This window comes from Pezoporus wallicus, unplaced genomic scaffold (genome assembly GCF_028554395.1).
Source record: "Pezoporus wallicus isolate ANWC-B61680 ecotype Strahan unplaced genomic scaffold, APGP_CSIRO_Pwel_v1 contig_5261, whole genome shotgun sequence".
Taxonomy (NCBI): domain Eukaryota; kingdom Metazoa; phylum Chordata; class Aves; order Psittaciformes; family Psittacidae; genus Pezoporus; species Pezoporus wallicus.
In genome coordinates this window covers 6,654,345-6,675,720 of record NW_026642423.1, presented here as the reverse complement: position 1 = coordinate 6,675,720, position 21,376 = coordinate 6,654,345, and the positions used below count along the sequence as shown (strand labels likewise).

General features: G+C 42.6%; 1 protein-coding gene across 3 annotated transcripts in view; it reads right to left on the bottom strand.

The window, feature by feature from the left end:
* The window catches only part of PDIA5 (protein disulfide isomerase family A member 5), a 104,311-nt gene that overhangs the window by 37,215 nt on the left and 45,720 nt on the right, over window positions 1-21,376 (bottom strand). For all 3 annotated transcript variants that reach the window (XR_008975056.1, XM_057430381.1, XM_057430382.1), the window contains exon 11: window positions 16,928-17,064. Coding sequence is in view for 2 of the 3 variants with exons in the window: in XM_057430381.1 (XP_057286364.1) it covers window positions 16,928-17,064 (137 nt within the window). In the remaining variant the exon portion in view is untranslated. The remainder of the gene's footprint in view (window positions 1-16,927; window positions 17,065-21,376) is intronic.

Sequence of the window (21,376 nt, the reverse complement as noted above, 5' to 3'; positions counted from 1 at the left end):
TCTTTAGTGAGCACCTGTGATAGATGGGCTCTTAGAAGATGCACTGTCATGTCAAGTGTACACTGACATTAAAACCAGAAGAGTAAGCAAGTGAAGTGACTTGTTCAATCCCAGGTGAGAAGAGAAAGGTCGGCGTCAACTCAAGGATGCCCTGCAGCCTACTCCAAGCACTGACATCCTCTGAGCCTCTTTGTGTGATGGCAGGTGGAAGCATCAAGGGACTTACAGGTGTCTACAGAAGAGAACTCCAGGAGTCTTGGTCTTTTCTCGCACAAGACAAGTAGCTCCCCTGGAGGTGCAAGTCACAGTTACCCTCCATCTAGCAGCAGAAACCAGCTGGGGTTCAATGCATGGCTTTGCTGAACAGCTCTGAACTGGTCAACTTCTTTGACCTCTCAATGACTTACCTTGCTCCTCTTGCACAAAAGAAGCCCCAAACTGCAAGAGCCAAGGCTCGAATGGATAACAGCACACAGAATAGATAGAAAGGAGTGTTACAAGACCAGAAAGAAGTCAAAACTTTGAAAAATCAGTGCTATAACATCTGGCACAAGACAGGCCCTTGCTAACCATTTTTAAAACAGATGTCTAAATGAAGCAAGTATTCTGTTTTCACAGTTTATTTATAATCAATCTTCTCATTTGCACTGCACAGCCAGGCAGATAAACAGCTCCTTCTGTCAGTGCAGTTGCTGTCTCACAGCTTAACTCAGCTGCACCCCAAGAACCATGGTAATCAAAGGTCTCCACATCACCCCAGTGCAGACAAGTCACTCCCCTCTAGAATATACACCACAGGGCAGAGGACAACGCTTGCTTAGTAGTTCACCGTTCTCAGAGTGTGACCATATGCAAGTGCAGAGGCAAAGGCCAAGCACAGACAGAGCAATTCTAACATGCAAGGGAGAGCACAAAGGGAAGGTTAACAAATGTACCAAACAACTTTTTTTTACAAGTAAATATCTATGCTCAGCACCATAGCAAAGGCTCACAATACAAAGCACAGTTGCTCCAAACATTTTCAATGCAAACCTTTCTACTCTTAAAACCAAGTTTTGCCCGCAGAATACAAGCAGAAAACCAGACAAGCAGCTCTAGCTAAGCTCCTGTATATGCTAAGTGCTGTCCCCAGAACATAAATCTCTTCCTCACTGTCATTCACTGTTTGCATCTTTCAGGTTATTAACAGCAATATAAATAAACACGGTGCTTTTGGTCATGTCTGCTCATTTCAAGACAACATTGAGGATCTGAAGTGTACATGACAAGCAAGAGATAAAAGCCAACACCCAGGCACTTGTGGACAAGGGATTTCTGACATGGAGAACCCTCGAGATAAATTACATTGCAAATAAAGATTTTAAAGAATCATTACATTTCTGCCATTGACATTCTGTTTCAGTACTATTATCATGTACCAGTATTTTCTGTATCATGCCATCCCTACATCCACCTACAGCAGTGTACCAAAAATATCTCCATTAGCCTGATGAGAAAACAAATTTGGAGCACAAAGCATGCCCTGCTTTCAGCAGCTGCAACTGGCAGCTCAGACTACACTCAGAACATTTACAGACAACTTCAAGAAAAGGCAAATAAAAAACTCTCAAAAAGTTCAGATGCACCTTTGCTCTCTAAATATTTAACACCTGGGAATACGCCTTTACTTTCTCCATTCCTAATCCCAGAGGAGCAGTGACCTCTTAACACAGCAGAATAGCCAGTCCTTACGCGTGCCCCGTTGTTAAGTTCCAACATATATCTGCATATAAAAAAAAAAAGGAGTATGTACACGTAAGGGAGACACAATCCTTGGAGCTGGAGCAAGGGTACACACAGGTCTCATCCCTCATCATGCATGCGAGTACGCAAATGTATCCTCTTCTGCCATGGAAGTCTAATACGCAAAGACTTCAAACCCATCATGTAAAAGAGTAACTCTAAGGTTTGACACAAGGCAGCTTACAGTTCTTTCAGCGGTGTAGGAGAGCACAGACTACAACAGCTGCAGATCCCCTTGTATAATTTAGCCATCTGCATTGCAGACATCTGATGGGAAATCGCAAATTTTGCATGAAGGAAGAATGACAAAAGCAGATGTTTCTCCCCATAATCACAGGTATGAATTTGCAAGTGTGTTGGCTGCATGTTCACTTCACAGTCATAAAGGTCATAGCTATCAGGTCATGCCCTGATACCCAGATTTCTGCTTTTTGAAGAAATAATCACCTTATGAAGGATCAGGAGCTCAAGAAATGTTATTCATTCTTTTCCTTCTGGGTACTTCCTCCCACAAAACCATCCATCTCCTTCTCACAAGCAGCATTGTCCATCCAGGTAAAATTCCAGATACTTAAAGACAAAGATGTTTCAAGGCTTGATGCTTTCTTGTAAGATCAGGAGGAGCAGCTTCAACCTCCTTAACATGATACTGAATTCAGATTTTCAACCGCTATAAATGTGCCCACATGTACACAAATTCAGACCCCACACCTCACTACTGTACTTTTAAAGGCAGGTTTGATCTGAGCAAGTCTGACATTGCTTAGGGATCAGTGGCAAGCAAACAGCTTTGTGGCTTCACCAAGGACAAAGTCTGTGAAAGGTCATCATAGAAAAGACTGAGGAACTAGAAGGAAAATTCTTCAGCAGTTTGGATTGTTGCAGTCATGCTACATTTATGCGGTTGCAGCCTAACGCCTCAGCTGTGTGGGCTGCTCAGATCATCCAAGTGACAAGAGAGCAGTACAGCACCTCGTCCCTGCCATTATCACCACCTCATTGGCATTACCACAAACTCACAGTGCAGTCAATCTGCACACGCAGTGATCTGTGCAAATCCAATCCCAGCTTGTGCACACAGAAGAAAGCCCCTGCCTGCTTCCACCAGCTCCTCAGTGGGAAGTCAAGGCATGAAATGACTACAAATCGGTCACCCCTTCTCCTGTCCGTATCACTTGCTGAGGCAGTAGTGACCCCGCACCAGCCACCGTCTCTCTTGGGAGCACCTCGTGCATGTGCTGCAAAGCACACATGGCAGACACAGATGTCTCTGGGGAAAGCCTTGTGGTACTGAGAATAACAGAATAGCACAGTATAGGTCACTACCAAATGATTCAGAAACCAACAAATTCCTGATCAGGCCACAGGAGCAGGCCAACATCACATGAACTACCTGACACCTGCCTGGTACATGAGGATGCACACTGAGCAAGCCAAGCCTCGCACCCCTACCTGATAACCTTGGCTGTAGAGGTGAAAGCATCTGAAATCCAGTTGTTAATCGTGTTTCCCACACTGGCATAGCTGTTTTCCCCCCAGCATCACTGAAACTGCTCAGCAGAAGATTTATAACAGATTTATGTTATAGTTACAGTACAAGTTCAGATTATTTTTTTTTAAAAGATAGTCAGATCACTGCATTACATAAATCAGATCAAACTGAGAAGATAGCTTAACCAAACATATCCTCTGGGAACCCTGTCTGCATTCATGCCAGCTCCAGCAGAAGGGATACCCTGAACCAGCAACAGACCTCAGCAGGCGAAGGCTCAGCACACAGGGGAAGAAACCCAGAGCAGGTCCTGCTGGCTGCCTGCACAGGATTTAAGACAATAGCTTTGAAGAATTGCGTAACACGTGGTTTTGCCTTCATTTCTGGTCACGCTGAAGCATATCTTCTTTTGATGTAAAGGCTCAGGGGAAAGGGTGAATATTCTCGAAGGCTAACCTCAGTCACAGGCTGCTACCTCCCAGGGATGCCAGAGATAAGCAGAGAGAGGTATTTTTGCTCTATCTTGCCCTCAGGGTGCTCTCTCTGCTTTTAACCTCACAGGGATCCCTGGCTGAGCCAGGCTCCTGAAATTAGACTTTGAAAAATATACCCCCATCTGCAACGGCAGAGACTGCAGCATGCATCTAGGAATGATCTTTAAGCTAGCCACCTCTTTATTCAAAAGAAACTAACAACAAAAATCACATGGTTCCTTATTTCCATTCCAAATCTAGCTTCAGCTTCCAACTACTGCAGATTATGCTGCATGTATATACCCTCTTGGTCAAAACTATACGGTGTGACTGGCAGAAATCAGTGCTGGAGATGATGGTGCCTCCTACTATCCCTTTTGGGTGGGGAAAAAAGTGAAGGAAGGTGGATCAGCTGGCATCAGGAGATATGAATTACACTTCCTACACCAGATTAGAGGAGCAGGGCCCTGAGTAGGTGTTAAAATTAATCTTCCCCTATTGAAATGTGAGAGAGACAACAGCATGACTGCCTTAAGGTGAAATTGTTGAGAGTTTATGAAAAGTACCTCCAGAAGGTTTCCTTCTCAATTAAACCATAATTATTCCACATCCAAAAAGATCTCTTCTCTCTCCCCTCAACCCCCTCCATTGCCACATGATCAACATAATTTTGCCTTGGGAAAGGAATAGGAGTTGCACGGCTTTCACTCACACTCTTACCCCTTTGGAAGACTTCAGACTATATACTTTGGATTTAGCAATAAAAAAAACAGAGAACAGAGGTTAGATAAGATAGCTTTGAATGTTCAGCTCAGGAAAACAGCATAGCAAGAAAATTATTTCCTAGGATGCAATCTGTACAAAACATCAGAAAAATGGATGCTATGCAAAGAGATCTTCCTAAGAAAGGTACATTGCAAAGCACTTGAGTTCATGGGGCAAGGGTGTTGGAAGCAATGGTGACATTGGCTATTACTGTGAAGATACCTATAAAGGTATCAGCAAGGATACTACACAGAACACAAGCTTTTTGTCCAAAATCAGAGCAGAAGTGGTTAGCAGCTGAGATGCATTCAGCCACTTAGAAGTTTGATGGGATGCTCACTCATCACAAGCAGTCGGGACCCCAGAAGACACCTCCATCATCAGCACAATACCTCGGTATCAAAGCAATGGATTCATTTATTAGTAACTCTGAAAGACAGCAATCACTTGCAAATTCACCATCTGAAAGGGCACAAGGAGCAGACAGGGAGGCAAGCAATCTTTCACTGTAAGTTTCTCTGTCCATTATTTGCCCTTTAAGTAAGTCCTCTACCTTCTACAGGATAATAAAAAAATGAAGGCATATTTAAGAAGATAAACTTGATAACGAAAACTCTGTTGGTAATGATTCAAGTAGCAGAGATACTGTAAAGCATTTTCCAAGTGAGAGCCCTGCACTGCATATTAAGCTTATCCAGGCAAGAAACTTAATTTCAGAAGAAATAAACCTGGTGCATTAATTCTTACAGCTAATTCCTACTGTTAACCTATCATTAGAGACAAGTGAAGTAAACTTATAAAAATAAATTATGCTTCACTCCCATAACCACAAGAGCATTAAGGGTTTATACATACACTAGGGTCAAGCTTGCAGGACAATCACTCAATTGCCACTCTCAAATGTGGACTTTCACAGCTAAAATTTCAGAAGTCCTTCAAAAGACCACTATGAATAGCTAAATAATCTACAACAGACCGAGAGAAGGGGAGAATGGGGTACATCTCCCTTCAGCTGCCACCTCTCGGCTGCCCCTTTCCCCCACAGCAGCGGTAGCTAATGCATTGCAATAGTCTGTTTAGTCAGTAAGGACTTGTTAGAGGAGAGGGAAGGCAACAGTAATGTGAGAAATGAGGCAGGCAAATCCCCAAAGAAACTGATGTTCCCTTCACACCACCTGCCACACATTCATGGAAAGATTTTTTTTTTCCTGGTTGGAACAGCCTTCACAAATGTCTTCTTTAATAGAGAAGCTAACTGCTCCCTATTGGAGGTAAGCACACAGCGATGCATTTTTAACAAATCCCACAAATTTCACAAAACCCAAGTAGTTACAGTTCAGCTCCTTTCTTTCCTGTTTTACTACTGTCCCGTATGTTGCTCTCAATACCCACAGCTGCTAGCAAGTAAGTTATCCGGAGTACACGCTGAGTCCCCAGAACAGCACCACGGTACAGAGCAAGTCGAGAAGCAGCCTGAAGGCAAAGTAGCCATGAACACTGCAGAAGTCTGGGTTTGCCACTCTCTGTTACAAAGCTGGACAAGAGCAAGGCAAGGCTCCCCGCTTCAAGTCCTGGTGCAGGCTGCAAGTCAATATCTATAAATGTGATAATCTTGTCTGAGCTCTGTGCTCATCCAGTGGCAGATGGGGTTTCCTAAACTTGGGGACCAAAAACCTGTCTGCCACAAGCCAGGAAATGCCGAAGGTAGAATGCTACTTTCATTGTGTTAACCCAGTCTTTGCCATGTTCATATGTCTTCTGTACCCCAATTCTTGCAATACTGGAGCATCTTGCAGTCTGGAAGAGGCTTGCTAGATAAAACTCCTATGCAAAGTGAAATGTTATCTCCACAGACTGGAAACAAAGACAAATATTTAGCAACTTGGGTCACTACTGTTTAAATCAAAGCAAGGCAAGGAACTAAACTTTTACACCTCCAGGCCAAGGCTATCACTTTTATCACTGGATCATCCTTTTTTATGACTTTACCCTGCTCAAAGAGCACAATCTGTTTCACAAAGTGCTTCAAAAAGACAATAATCTTATATGAACTGTGTGTTCTAGAATCAAAAGACCAACATAAAAGAGACAATGGACTCAGTCATTACTGTCTTCACCTTTTTCATTAGGTATCCAATTAAGTTTTACTGCACAAGCTAGTTATTAGGATTTTTACATTCTCAATGTTCCTATTTATATTAAGTACTACTAAAAAAAAAACCTACTATTTTTTTATTTTTAAACCCTCAAGAAATGTAAGTGGGATTGTCATTAAAGGAAAAATCCGTGTGAGGGTCTTCCATTTTCCCGGTTTGCTGCATTTTCAAGAGCTCCTCCTGTTTTAATGTGTGATTAAATCTCCACTGAAACCATTGCTGTAATTAATTAAGCAGATCATTGCACTGGCAGGTCACTGTACTGTACTGCTTACAGTCCCTGATATTTCTGATGATATGCAAATATATGTAATATTAAGCAACACCCTGTTGTAGACTTACATGCTTTTAAATATTGATGAACCTAGTCTGAGTTGTCCCAGTCGCCCTCCCACTGATATCAACAGTCAGAACTTGCTCACTTCAGTGGAAGCAGATTCAGGAGCCTAAAAAGTTTACCTGTTTCTAACTGATTTATGTGAAGAATAGATCTGTTCTAGTAGCCTGCCAGTGACATACAGCTAAAAAGTACATACATACAAGAAACAAAAAGTTGGCGCAATTTACACATGTCCAGGGAAGTATTTTATTATACATTCCATTAAAAATGCACTAAAGCAATATTAAAGTAAGGCACCTAACCTAAGGGATATAAAAAGCCAGGAACAATGCTGAAACTGAAGATTTCTTCTCTTCACCTACCTGTCCAGACTCTTAAACAGCAACATTCATCATCCGAGTGCGCTTGCACAACAATTCAATCTTTCAGTGACCAGGGCATTGTAACAACCCATCCTGATACCTGCACTACTTCACCAAGAAACGCAGAGCTCAATACTACCTACAACCCACATAACAGTCCAGGAAGTCTGCTTCATTCAAACCCTCTAATTACTCTGAGAGCAAGAACATTTTTGCAGGGTCTGACAGGAACAGGATCAAGCCCACAGCAAGCAGCTTCACACATGCATGTCTCCATGTGTATCACAGAATCACAGAATCCCAAGGGTTGGAAGGGACCTCAAAAGATCATCTAGTCCAACCCCCCCTGCAAGAGCAGGGTAACCTAGAGTACATCACACAGGAACTTGTCCAGGCGGGCCTTGAATATCTCCAATGTAGGAGACTCCACAACCCCCCTGGGCAACTTGTTCCAGTGCTCTGTCACTCTCACAGTAAAGAAATTTTTCCTGATGTTCACATGGAACCTCCTATGCTCCAGTTTACACCCATTGCCCCTTGTCCTATCACTGGACATCACGGGAAAAAACCTCGCTCCATCATCCTGACACTCACCCTTTACATATTTGTAAACATTGATGAGGTCACCCCTCAATCTCCTCTTCTCCAAGCTAAAGAGACCCAGCTCCCTCAGCCTCTCCTCATAAGGGAGATGTTCCATTCCCTTAATCATCTTTGTGGCTCTGCGCTGGACTCTTTCAAGCAATTCCCTGTCCTTCTTGAACTGAGGGGCCCAGAACTGGACACAATATTCCAGATGCAGCCTTACCAAGGCAGAGTAGAGGGGAAGGAGAACCTCTCTTGACCTACTAACCACACCCTTTCTAATGCACCCTAGGATGCCATTGGCCTTCTTGGCCACAGGGGCACATTGCTGGCTCATGGTCATCCTCCTATCCACCAAGACCCCCAGGTCCCTTTCCCCTTCACTACTGTCCAGCAGGTCAACCCCCAACCTGTACTGGTAAAGTCAGGAAAAACCACATCTACGGCTCTACCATCATCCATCCACCTAGTTACTTCCTCATAGAAGGCTATACGGTTGGTCAAACATGACTTCCCCTTGGTAAAACCATGTTGGCTGCTCTTAATGACACCCTCATCTTTGATATGTCTAGAGATGGTGTCAAGAATAAGTTGTTCCATCACCTTTCCAGGGATGGAGGTAAGGCTGACCAGTCTATAATTACCCAGGTCCTCCTTCTTGCCCTTCTTATAGACTGGTGTGAATTTGCCATCCTCCAGCCTCAGGCACCTCTCCTGTTTCCCACGACTTACCAAAGATGATGGAGAGTGGCCCAGCAATGACCTCTGCCAGCACCCACTGGTGTATTCCATCCGGACCCATCAATTTATAGATGTCCAGATTACTTAACTGATCCCTAACCCAATCCTCATCCATCAAAGCAAACTCCTCCTTTATCCTGACTCCTTCCGGGACTATAGGAATCTGGGTCCCCCAGGGCGAGTCTGCAGGAGTAAAGACAGAGGCAAAGAAGGCATTCAACACCTCTGCCTTCTTTATATCCTCTGTCTCCAGGGCACCCACCTCATTCAGCAGTGGGCCTATATTGCCTCTTGTGTTAGTTTTATCCGCTATGTATTTGAAGAAGCCCCTTCTATTGTCCTTAACCCGACTTGCCAGATTAAGTTCCAAGGAGGCCTTAGCTGTCCTAATTGCCTCCCTACATTCTCTAACAACTGTCCTATATTCCTCCCAAGTGGCCAGCCCCTCCTTCCATAATCCATAGATTCTCTTTTTCTGTATGAGTTTGCCCAGCAGTTCCTTGTTTAACCATGCTGGTCTCCTGGCTCCCCTACTTGACGTCCTACCCATTGGGACACTCTGATCCTGAGCTTGGAAGAAGTGGTCCCTGAATGCTGACCAACTACCTTGAGCCCCTTTACCACCTAGTACCCTTTGCCATGATACTTCCCTTAGCAATTGATTGAAGAGGCCAAAGTTGGCCCTTTGGAAATCCAGAATTGTGGCCTTGCTAGGTATTCTATTCCTCCCACACAGGATCCTAAACTCCGCCATCTCATGGTCACTGCAGCCCAGGCTGCCATTGACCGTCACTACTTCAACCAGACCCTCCTTGTTGGTGAGTACTAGATCCAGCAGCGCTCCTCTCCTAGTTGGTTTGTCCACCATTTGCATTAAGAAGTTATCATCAATGCACTGGAGGAACCTCCTAGACTGTGAGAGACTGGCTGTGTAAGTCTTCCAGCAAATATCGGGGTAGTTAAAATCCCCCATAAGGACCAAGGCATGTAGTCGTGAGGCTGCTTTCAGTTGCCTGTAGAAAGCCTCATCAACTCCTTCGTCCTGATCAGGAGGTCTGTAATAGACCCCCACAACTGTGCCACCCATACCAGCCTGTCCCTTAATTCGCACCCACAGACTTTCCACTTGCTCCTCATCTATCCCTGGACAGAACTCAATGCATTCTAGTCGCTCTTTCACATAAAGAGCAACTCCACCACCTTGCTTTGCTGATCTATCTTTCCTAAAAAGGACATAGCCATCCATAACCACATTCCAGTCATGTGAGCTGTCCCACCATGTCTCTGTAATTGCCACCAGATCATAACCTTTAGACCACACACAGACTTCTAACTCCTCCTGTTTATTCCCCATGCTGTGTGCATTGGTGTACAGGCATTTCGGGGAGTGAGCTGAGCACACTAGTGGCACCCTTGAAGGTGGGAGGCCTTCTGGTCTTCATTCATACTAGAACTAGTTCAAACCCAGCTACAACCCCCTCACACTTTGAATCTAACCTAGAGCTCTGTGAGTGAGCTCTGCTAACTCTTGCCCAGGTACCCTTTTTCCCCTGCAGGACAGGGTCTAAACAACTATCCTTTCCCTCAAATGAAACAATAGATGAAACAATGAAACAATCACCTCATGGATTAGCACACACGGGTACATCACATGGATATAGCATCTGCCAAGCTTCCAAATACACAAATACATGACCTGCCCAACACACTACAAAATTCCAGTAATCCTTTCAGACTGCAGCCAAGGTGCACAGAACTGTTTGCCTTTTTCTCCTTCACACCACTGAATGGCAAGCACAATTGTTTCTAAAGCACTGCCCAGAAAGTCCCATTTCAAAAGCAGAGTTCATTCATGAGGCTGAATTGTCAAACCTCATAAAGGCCTTTCAGGAAACTCTAAAGCAAACCCTTGACTGAGGGCTACATCCTGCCAAAGTTCTGGCTTCCAGCTCCCTGTGCTAAAGTGCATTTTGAAAACATGGCTCCTCTTTTCAGCTTCTGCTGTTCAATAAGCTATTCTCACACACATCTTTGACCAAGGACTGATCAACATTATACAACTGGAAGCAACAGCAGAGTGCAGATGTGGAAGAATACCAAAAGCTGCTGATGCTCCTCCTGGGAAGCTACCTCAGCAAGGACACCAGGCAGATGTACAGCTTTTCTTTAAAACACCTGATTTGGCTGGTGCTAAGGCAGAGGCCCAAAGGCAGACCTTTGGTGATGAAACAGTACTTTTCTTCAAAACTAAACTGATACCATTAATAGAGATAAGCAGAATGAAAAGCTGCTGCCAGATGATATCAATTAAGGGGGCTCCTAGCACGGGTCTAACAGCTTCCCAGCTACCTACCATGTGTCTTTATCCTAGAGGAAGTACATCTGAAGCAGGTGCCAAAAGCTGTCTATGTAGCCACCGAACATAGCCAACATTTTATTTTAGAAATCATCGATGTCAGCTATGACAGGGACAAACAAAAATTAAGGGCTATCTCCATCCATTCCACATTTGGCGTCGCTTGTGGTTTGGATAACTCACAAACCTCTAACCTCCACTCGTGCTGGTTTACATTTTGAAGAAAAGTACCCTTGACTGAATCATGAATTAGAATGCAAAAACTTAAGTTTTCATTTATTTATTTATTTATCACAGGCTGCCAGTGTTGGGCTGCTGCTGACCTGTGCTAGAAAGGCTATTTTTTCAGGCTGCACAGTAAATTAATTCCTCAGCCTTTTCAACTTCTGGCCTTTCTGTTGAGGCTGCCAGCAGACATACCAATTAGTGCTCACTGCAATGGTAGCTTGCTTTCATAAGGAGCTTTCATAAGGAACCAGTGGGGGTCTGAAGGGGAGACTTATTTATTTATCATTGTAAAACACAGTTTGAAAAAAACAGATTTGATTCTGTGTGCACATTTTGGGTTTGCTTTACTTTATACTGACAGCAAGCAATGGATTCCTACATTCTAATCTCACCACATGCAGCAATAACAAAAACAAGCCCACTGAAACCAATGATGGTGCACTGGGAGGGAGAGATCCAAGTCTGCTGCTTGGTTAGAAGCTGGAGACCTTCATCTTGTACTGGGCTAATTGATTGGCATTCTTAATGAGTCCACAAAGTGGCTTAAAACCTTGGGTTTTAACACAGCAGAGGGAGGACGAAAAGAGTGAAGGGTGTGAAAAGATGTTTTTCAAAGCTAAATTGATAAAACAGCTCCCTATGCAATTAAAAACCTGCACAGCTGAATAGCTGGCTTTGGAAAGCACCAACAGCGTAATTTATCAGGTTGATTTATAAACGGAGAGAAAATATCTTAGGGCAGGAAAGGAATTTCATGGACATTTCAACAACATCAAAACTATAGTGCATTTTATTGTCTCCAGATTGATTTTTGTGCTCATTTCGGGGGGGGGGGGGGGGGGGGGAAGGAGGGAAGGAGAAAAGCTGTGTCATGGCTGCCTTTCCAAAGCAGTTTCCAAGAATAAATTAAGGAGTGAAAGGGAAAAAAAGAAAAAAAAAGAAAAAAAGAAAAGAGGCCACATTTTCCCAGCCATCCCTCCCTTTGAAGAGAGGAAGGCCAGGATCTCACTAAAGGTACTACTTTCTAACCTGAAGTCCTACAATTGCAGCTTACATAGTCTCTGAAGAGTCCTATGAAGAGGACTGGGAGAAAAACAGGTTTAATGTGAACTACAGATCAGGTACAAGGAAGAAGTGCTGCAGGAAAAACACTTGACTAGTTTAACCCTTTAAAAAGCAAATGCATGCTCACACTAACAGGATAGCCAAAGCGCCTTTTCCCCCAGTTACCTCTGGCATCAGTACTAGACCACAGACTTTGCTATGGCGGATAGGGTACGACAGAGGGAAAAAGCAACCCAAGCAACCAACTGAGGTGACTGACGACCACCACTAATCAGAGACTACTTAGAACTGTGCTTGCTGAACATACACGAGGAGGCTACAGCTCCTGGTGGCACCAGGGCACTATCGTGCATGAGGCTGCAAGAACAGGTACACTTTAAAACGTTAGCAATATCATTTTTGTTAACAGAACATAATGAAAAGTAACTCCTGTGCATGAAAAGCAGACACTTTTAGAACCCATTTCTGAATTTAATTTCAATCCTAGACTTCAAACACTTCAGTAGCATTTGAATTGACTTATCAGCAATCTGGTTAGGTTTATTTTGTGCAAGACTCTGAGATGTGCTTTGGAGAAAAATGCTGCAAAGATGTAGAAAGATAAGTTTGTAGGGTTTTGATTCCTTTGACAAGATCCAAGTCAGAAATGCTGTGACCTGCACTAATTTGGCAAATATTTTAGACGTAATTATTTCTAAAATTGCATTACACTCAGCAGTTTGGTGGGGAAACCAAAAACACAAACAGGACTTTCTTCTGCTCAAGTGACTCAGGAGCATTTTCAATCCCAGCAAGTCCCCATGTCACTAAAGCATTTAACAACACTTGACTGGCAGCATAACCCATATTTAGAGACATTCAGAACCCAGCTGTTATCTTGGGCAACTAAATAAATTAATCAGCTGTAGGCACAGATATCAAGCACCACATACATGCACAACAGTCTCCATTCTCATTGCTAACAGAAGACTATCATAAGCAGCAAAGGTGCATTTACATTATGGTACAGAATTAGCTTTAGTTGGTGCAATACAATTCCTGTTACAGACTCAGAAATAGGCCCGCTAACATAACTGTGCTTGTTCATGTTAGCAAATGTGATTAATCCAAGCAAAAACTCCAAGTCTTTTCTGGGAAAGGAACATTTATTTGTTCTTCTGTGTAATGCAGAAGATCTTAGTTCATAACTAAAGTATTTGAGTTCAACAGCAACACACAGAATAAACACTTTGGATGTCTGCAAGACTCCAGTCTGGATATATCCAGGATAACACTATTCTTGCCACCAGCAACTATGACATTTCAGCAAAATGCTTGGTAAGGAACACAACACTGCACACCCATCACAGATGGCTGGGGAGGTAGAGTGCCTTCAGACTGCTGGCTGGTTGGGTTGTTGTTTACCTATGCTAAATATTCAGGTTTATTGAACATCCTCTTAAGGGCTTTTCAAAGGAGTTTCAGAAGGTTAAAAATCCTGCTTTGTGTCCCTACTGACCTACAAAATGAAAGCAGGATGAACACCTCCTGCCCACTCACACTTACCCACATTTCTCAGGGCCAGCAGTAGCAGCACATCCTCTCTTCAACAGTTGTGCTAAATTACTGCAGAAAAGGTCTGGCATCTCTTATAGCAAGAGGTTCAAGTTGCATGCTGCAGACCTCCTCGATGCGTTTAAATCCCATGTACTTGCTCTAGTTGAGCCTAGTTATGCTAGGCTGCTCTTAACCCAAAATGCCATGATACTAATTGGGCTAGTAAGTGCTACTGATAGTAAATAATTATAGGGTGGTCCCCAGGGCTGATCATTAGTAGCCACAGGCATGGAGATCCAACTGGTCACATCCATCACAGTGCCTAATTCTGCAGTTCACAGCCATTTACAAGGGATGAGTTTGTTTCAGCTGCACCTTCAGCAGTCGGAGATTGGGGGGTGCTGGAGGGGAATAAAAGCTTCCAATTCCCCACACATCTTTTAATACTACATGCTATTAGTGCACTGGCCATCTGACTGTGCAATTAAAGAATCATTGAAATAATTCTCCCCCTAGTAAAAGAACTTCTCACAAACACAAAACTGATATTATCCTAGAAAAACTCCAAGTCACATGTATGCTGCATGGTGACACAGGGTTTTAAGTAGTTGCTAATTCCAGGCCAGCATTGAAAATCCCTTGCTTATTCTTAGTTACACAGACGTATATCCTACGTTCTGGGCCTATTCTGTACATCTGTGTCAACATTTTTTTATTAATACATAATTTTTATGAAAAAAACCAAACTTTCTCATCCTAAGGTACCAAGGCTAAAACAAGTAAGATGTCCTCTATTTTTACCACCTGTTTTACTGGAGTAATTTATGTCCTAATATTCATAAGGTGATTCCATTAGCACGTTTAAGAAGTGCTAAGAGAAAATCTTTTAATCATGGAGATAATTGTTTAGTACAGTTGTCTGTCGCTAATTAGTTTGCAAGCCATACACTCTCTGCTGACGATGCCCAGAGAGAATTCTTACAAACACAGATCTTTTTACACATGTAAAAGCTGGATTCTGCACAGGCATACCACTACCACCTGAATGTAAATAAAATGCCCCAAATATTCAAGTTGCATTTAAAGTTGAATTGCTCTGCCAAGGAACATTCTTTATCCCAATTCTGAGCAGTGGAACATGTTATCAGGAGATTGCAACAGCCTGATTCAGGCATTTGATTTACTTTTAAAGCATTTGCCAAAGTACTGCTGTACCATAGCACAGAATGCCCCTTAATACAAAACATACCTACCTGGAAGTGCTCCTCCTCTCCAAACAGGTCATGCAGTATAACTACCCCTAAAACTGTATTATTTGCGTTTTAGAAAATATTTATAAAAACCCCAAACTAAAGAAAGCACTGTTCAGATCTATAACTAACTTAAATTTACTACAAAATCTGATTGTAGCTGTGTGTATTCATCTATCTTTAATCTGACTTCCGAAAGAAATAACATTTGCAAGGCCAACTGTCGATTTCTTCCCCCTCTTCCTCCTCCCAAATACATGACTGGACTCCATTGCCTGTTCACAAACCCCGAAAATGGCAAAGCTTTTCAATGCAACTAAACCTCTGTAAAACCTTGAAATCTGGGGGTAGACAGAGAACACATCCCAGGCCACTGTGCACAGAGAGGGGAAAAAAAGGGAAATTCAGCAGTTACATTTCTTGTTGGCAGCAGTTGTTCAGCCAAACCAGCAAGCATACAGCTCCTGAGGAGCAGCAGCCCATGCTGTCACTTGCACACTGGGGTGCATGGAAATCTAGGGAAGGAAGGATTTGGGTAACGAAGGATAATTCCTGAGCAAACCAAGCTTCATCAGTTCTGCTACTTGTGCTTTGGTTTTCAGACCAGGCATTAATCTCCAGTCCCACTTCCATTAGTGTAAATAATCCAGAGAACACAGTGACAACACAGCAGTCAAGTCACGTGCTTCAGCGGATCAAATCCCTAGACATTTCATCAGGCAAAGCAAATTCATTATGGTGTGTTTTTCAAATGAGTCTTATGAGCTGACCCAGGAAAAAAAAAAAAAAAAAATGGGAATTTTGGAGCTAGCTCCTATCAGCATAAAAGGAAGCAGGATTTCAGCCTCTGTGCCATGACCCTTCGTTGTTCAGCTGTGAGCACACAGTCTGCCTCCAGAGCCATAGCCTTCAAATCTATGCCCATGAAAACGAACATCTCACCCAAGTGCAACTGCCAACGCAGCAGCAAGGGGAGACAGAAGCTGTGTATCACTCAGCATAGCAGATCTGAACCTGAACCTTCTATCACAGACAAAAAGAATAGGTAGAGCCAGCTACGTAGCTGGAACAAGTTCCACCCTAAGTGGACAAAGCACACTCTTCCATGCAACAGTGTACAGGAGGACAGCATAGCTGGAACAGCTTTCTGAAAGCAACCCATTGCCATTTCATTGCTCAAACTAAAATTGCAAGTCATAAAAATAATCAGTCCAATGCATTCTCAGCCAACTGTAAGTAGCATCACTACCAGCTCAGCTCTGCACTAGTTTTCAAAAGCCCTGGGGACTTTCTGAACTTAGACCCAGTTTTGGCATAGTTCAGCACAATATGCAATGACAACCACCCCTCTATCACCCCTTCTTACATTGCCAGAGACCAAAATGCAGCAGAAGAGAGAAAAATACTCAAAATGACACATCAGCAGCCATGAACAAGGACTCAGGCACTCACAGTTATCGAGTTGCTCAATCAATCAGAGCTCTGGTTTGAAAGCAGACAACATAGAAGACAAGCTGAAAATGGGAAATCATGCTGTAAAATTATGAGTCCTCAGACTATTTAAGCATCATTACATCCTTCAGTTACGTTTTGACTCAGCTTACAAAGCATCACTTCCAGCAGCACATCTCTGTCCTAAACTTGAAGTCAGCAACTTCACAAACATTTCATGCTTTGTGTATTTAACAATCATCACAAACAAAAGAAGCCTGGACTTTGAGTTCTGTGAAACCTCAGAAAATCATTACTGGATTTTTTAGCAAGGATTTGACTCGGGGTGCAGAAAACAAACTCACATGGTGCATGGAACATCACTAGCACAGATGAATGATCTTTTATAAACTTGTCGAAGTCCTCATCAGTCAGGTGATAAACTACATTTTCTTCATCTGCCCAGGGAGTCTCTGGTGCCTGTGGCTGAGGTGCCTGTGGGCTACAAGAAAAACAGACACAGCTTAAAAACAGCTCTGGTGCTAAGCAATCATTTTGGCAAGTCAGACATCCAGATATGTATGACCCACTAACCCTACTGAACAGCTTCCATAATTTTACTCACCCAGTACTCATAAGCGCTGAAATGCAGATAAAACCAGAGGAATAAAAATATTCCACAAGAAGCTCAAGAGGACAGATCAGCAATGGAAGGGATGGAGCGAGCTGATAACCAGACTGCCTGGTTATTACATTATAGAAATCAAATGCATTTTCTGTTACTATTTCACCCTCCTCAGCAGGATGCTCCCTTTCTCACCTTGTAGCTCACAGGAATCATGGCCAGTGACAGAAAAAAGTAGTGAGCAGAAACAGCCAATCTAACCAGTCACCCTTAATACAGACAGCATGATTATAGCTAACAGGGAAAAGAAGGAATTGCAGTGCTGGGACCATGAGCTAGCTACACAGACTGTTTGCCCAGGAGTATATGGTTTTACCCTAAAACAACCCTGTGACCTGGGGAAGCATCATTATACCCTCACTCTGCAGTAGGCTTGTAGGCCTAATTCTGCAAAGCCACTGAAACGCATGCTTAACCTAAAAGTGACATGTTCTACCAATTCCATTATGATTATACATGAGTTTAACAATCTTCGATGGATTAGAGCCAGAGAGACTGCTCAAAGACATGGTGGCAAATCCGGAAACTGAATCTAAGCTCCTGTGAGCCAGTTCAGTGCTCATCATCCCACTAAACAATTGCTCTTGGCTTTTATTAATGTATATTAAAAAGAGAATTCGGCAGACATGAACTAAACTATGCTAACTGACATTTATTTATTAAAGCAGTGTTCATGTAAAGGACACCCAAACACGCAAACATTTGGAGACAGACTTTGAAGCTATTACTACAACTGGCAAGGATAAAATGAGTTCCAAATACCCTCCCAAAATTCTCTAAATTCTTTGGCAAAGTACAGATCTGGATGTGACCCCATCTCTGGTGAAAGTACATTTACTATTTTTGTGTAAAATGTATTATTGTGTTAGCTGCCTGGAACAAAGAATGACAAATGGATGATAACTCATTTATCCTGCCTTGCTCGTTTCTAGGCTGAAAGCCTACTTTGACAAAAAAAGCAGTAGAGAGATATACAGATTCAGATAGCAAATTCTGTTGATGTAAGCAATGGGTATGATCCAAGAATATTAAGCAATCCATGCAAAACTATGATGAACACCTCCGCTGCTGATAAATGAACCAAGAAACAAACATCAAAGTGAAGATCAGAGCTGCACTCAGCCAAGCAGCTGAGAAAGAAAAAGAGGCAAGTCCCCATCCGCAAGAGTTTATTTTCTAAAGGATCAGCAGATTATCAATTTGCTTGTTGCCAAGCTTATAAGAGAGCAATAACCTGCAGATATGCTGGCAGAGTGAAGGCTTTCCAGAAAACACCATGACATTTAATGAATCTGGAAGGGGAGTTGAGTTGAGTAGGCAGAGCATGATGAAAATGGACACAGTGGCTACAAAGCACTTGAAGAACACTGGAACACTGGCATGACCTATTTCAGTAAGGAATCAATAAAGCACGGCACAGGATATTTATTCAAATGGCCCAATTTACAATGCTATGCATGCTATTAAGCCTGCACAAGAGTTGATAAGAAGCACCTCAAGGCCTGGATGCAGCAACAAGCAAAATCTAAACCATCATTCAAAACTGAGACAAGGCACACCCAATGCCTAAAGACCAAAACCAGGATGACAGAAGACTGGAAGAGTTATCAAGAGCTAATTCAATTAAGAACAGAGAACAAGTTCTTGATTTAACTGAGTAGCTGGTCCTAAGGAAGGGCCTGAGAGAAGTCTGTAAGATAAGACAAACTCAGCAGCTAACTGAAGGCAGCAAGAAGCTGTCTGGCTTGCCTACCATGCAGATTGATACAGCTGTGTATCAGATTTTTTAAGAAGAAAGAAAAAAAGAATTGAGATATGTACAAGATAGCATTTCTCATGTTAATGCTGCTCTGGAGTTAGGCTGTTTCCCTCTATCACTCATGAAAACATCTGAAACTCTGTAAAATAATAGCCAGTGCCTATTAGGAAGATAAGAGAGATTAAGTACCTGTAAGGCTGATGCATTAGCACACTTCAGCGTAAGAAGCACATTCAGCAAGTAGCAAAAGAAAAGGTGTTGGAGCCCTCCACACTAGCAGCTCTTGTTCTGAGAACATCATGAAAAACATCCATTCAATAATTTAAATAATTCTAACCTTTATTAAGTTATATCATGTCCTCCCCTAAAAAAAAAAAAAACACTTTCAGCACTTCACCAGTAAGATTTAAAGGAGAAAAAAAAGATAAGGGGGAGAGGGAAAACAACTACTTTTCTGCAGTGTGTATCTAGTATCCACAAAAAATAGATCATTTAGTAAGGCTCAATGTCTGCTGGATTCTCTTTCTAGAATCTATGATGACAGCACATGCATGCAGAGTATAAAAAGGCACTGGCTTACCTCACCATGTACACTCTGGCACTGCCATGCCCCTGTTCTGCAGAGCAATGCCCTGCATCAGAGTCACTTCCTAAAACAATTTTAATATTATACTGTTCTGAAATATAGCCTATCCCCAATACAACTATCTAATTACACTCTGACTTCCCTAAAGCCCTTGCCACACCATTTGACTACTTGTACTGTAGATTCCTCAGAGTAACATAGTATTATGCACGTAGCACATTTACCCCCATATATGGTTTTAATTGCAACATAAATTACTGGCAAAATTCAAGTATGCATAATTTCTCAACATGGTTTTCTTAAAAGTTCTATTCAGTATAAAAAACAGGGCCAAGAAGGCTACTGCTTAGATCATCTTTTGGGAAACTAATAACCATGCACAAACACTAAGTGAAGACAAACAGCTGTCTTTAGCTCTGGACTACTGAAATATCAACCAAAGCCCACAGTGGCTTATTAGCAGAGATTATCATTGGAAAGAGCTTGCAGCTGTTCTGCTTTGCCTCCAGTAGCTGTGCTCACTTGCTGTCACAGCACTGATACAAAGGCACTGCATGTTACAGGGATTATCAGGATATTATGTGGGCAGACAAGAGGGGAAAAAACCCACCCCAAACATCTAATGTTTCACATATGGTAGCCAAGAGATAATCACATCCTTGCAAAACTGAAAAGCATAATAAAGTTCAGGTGATGAAGTCATATCCTTGCTCCAAGGGCTGATCATCATCGCAGCACTGCTCGAGTTACCATCTTGATTAATCCATATCTGAAGGCTTAATGGACTAAATAAGCCTTAAAGACTACAGCTAAATTCCTCCTCTTTGATCCACTGGGCAGTACTTGCCTGCAGTGCTTGTATCTCCTGATGCTAACAGGAACACTGATGCAGCTTCACTCACTGTTTCCCAGTCCTGAAGCACCTAGCCTACCACTGCTGAAGACCTTGCACGACCTGCAACCATATGTATGACCACAGCATAGCCCCACTGGTACAGTAAAACACATTTATTCAGAGCCAATTTTGCTAAGCCACATTATGACAACAGTTTGTAACTGTCCTTTCCATGCATTTGTTTCCTTTTATTAGTTACTAGCAAGATTATTTCCGTGGCTGCGGCAAACAAAGGAGGGTTACAAAGATGATAATGCCCAAGAGCCAGGGCTAACTGCTAACAGTACTTCTCCACCACCAGACTACCTTAGCTCTCTCCAGGTGCTCTGTCAGCTTCATTGTCATTATGCTGATTTGCACCAGTTTAAGAACAGCTATACATGCACACACTTTTTGTTTCTCTCTCTCGACTGCCAACCCCATAAGATCATTCAGCCCCCAAAATATTTATGACTGCAAATACTCTCTTTAGGTGGAACAAGATGCTTTCAACACCACTTCATGTCATGACAGGCAACAGAGACATGGTAAAAATGACTAGCAATCCAGGGTGTCTTGATCTGTGGTTTGTCTCTGCAAGACACTTTAAAGGCTCCAGCTAAGAACCAATGAGAACTGCATACTTAGTATACACATTTTTAATAAAACAAGAGTCAGATCTTTTGCAGGTTATCAAGTTCAGACACTCAAGATCACTGGAAATTTAAGCTGGCATTTTAGATGAAGCTGAGATCTGTGTATCTGCATTTATTTTGGTCCAGAGTCCCCTATTACAGAAGAAATGCAATTGTGAAATGCAAGGTATGCATGCTAAAAAACAAACATTAGGCAATGTCTCTGTACCAGTTTAGCCAATCTCAGCGGGGCAGTTTTGTTTGCTCTTCTGAGC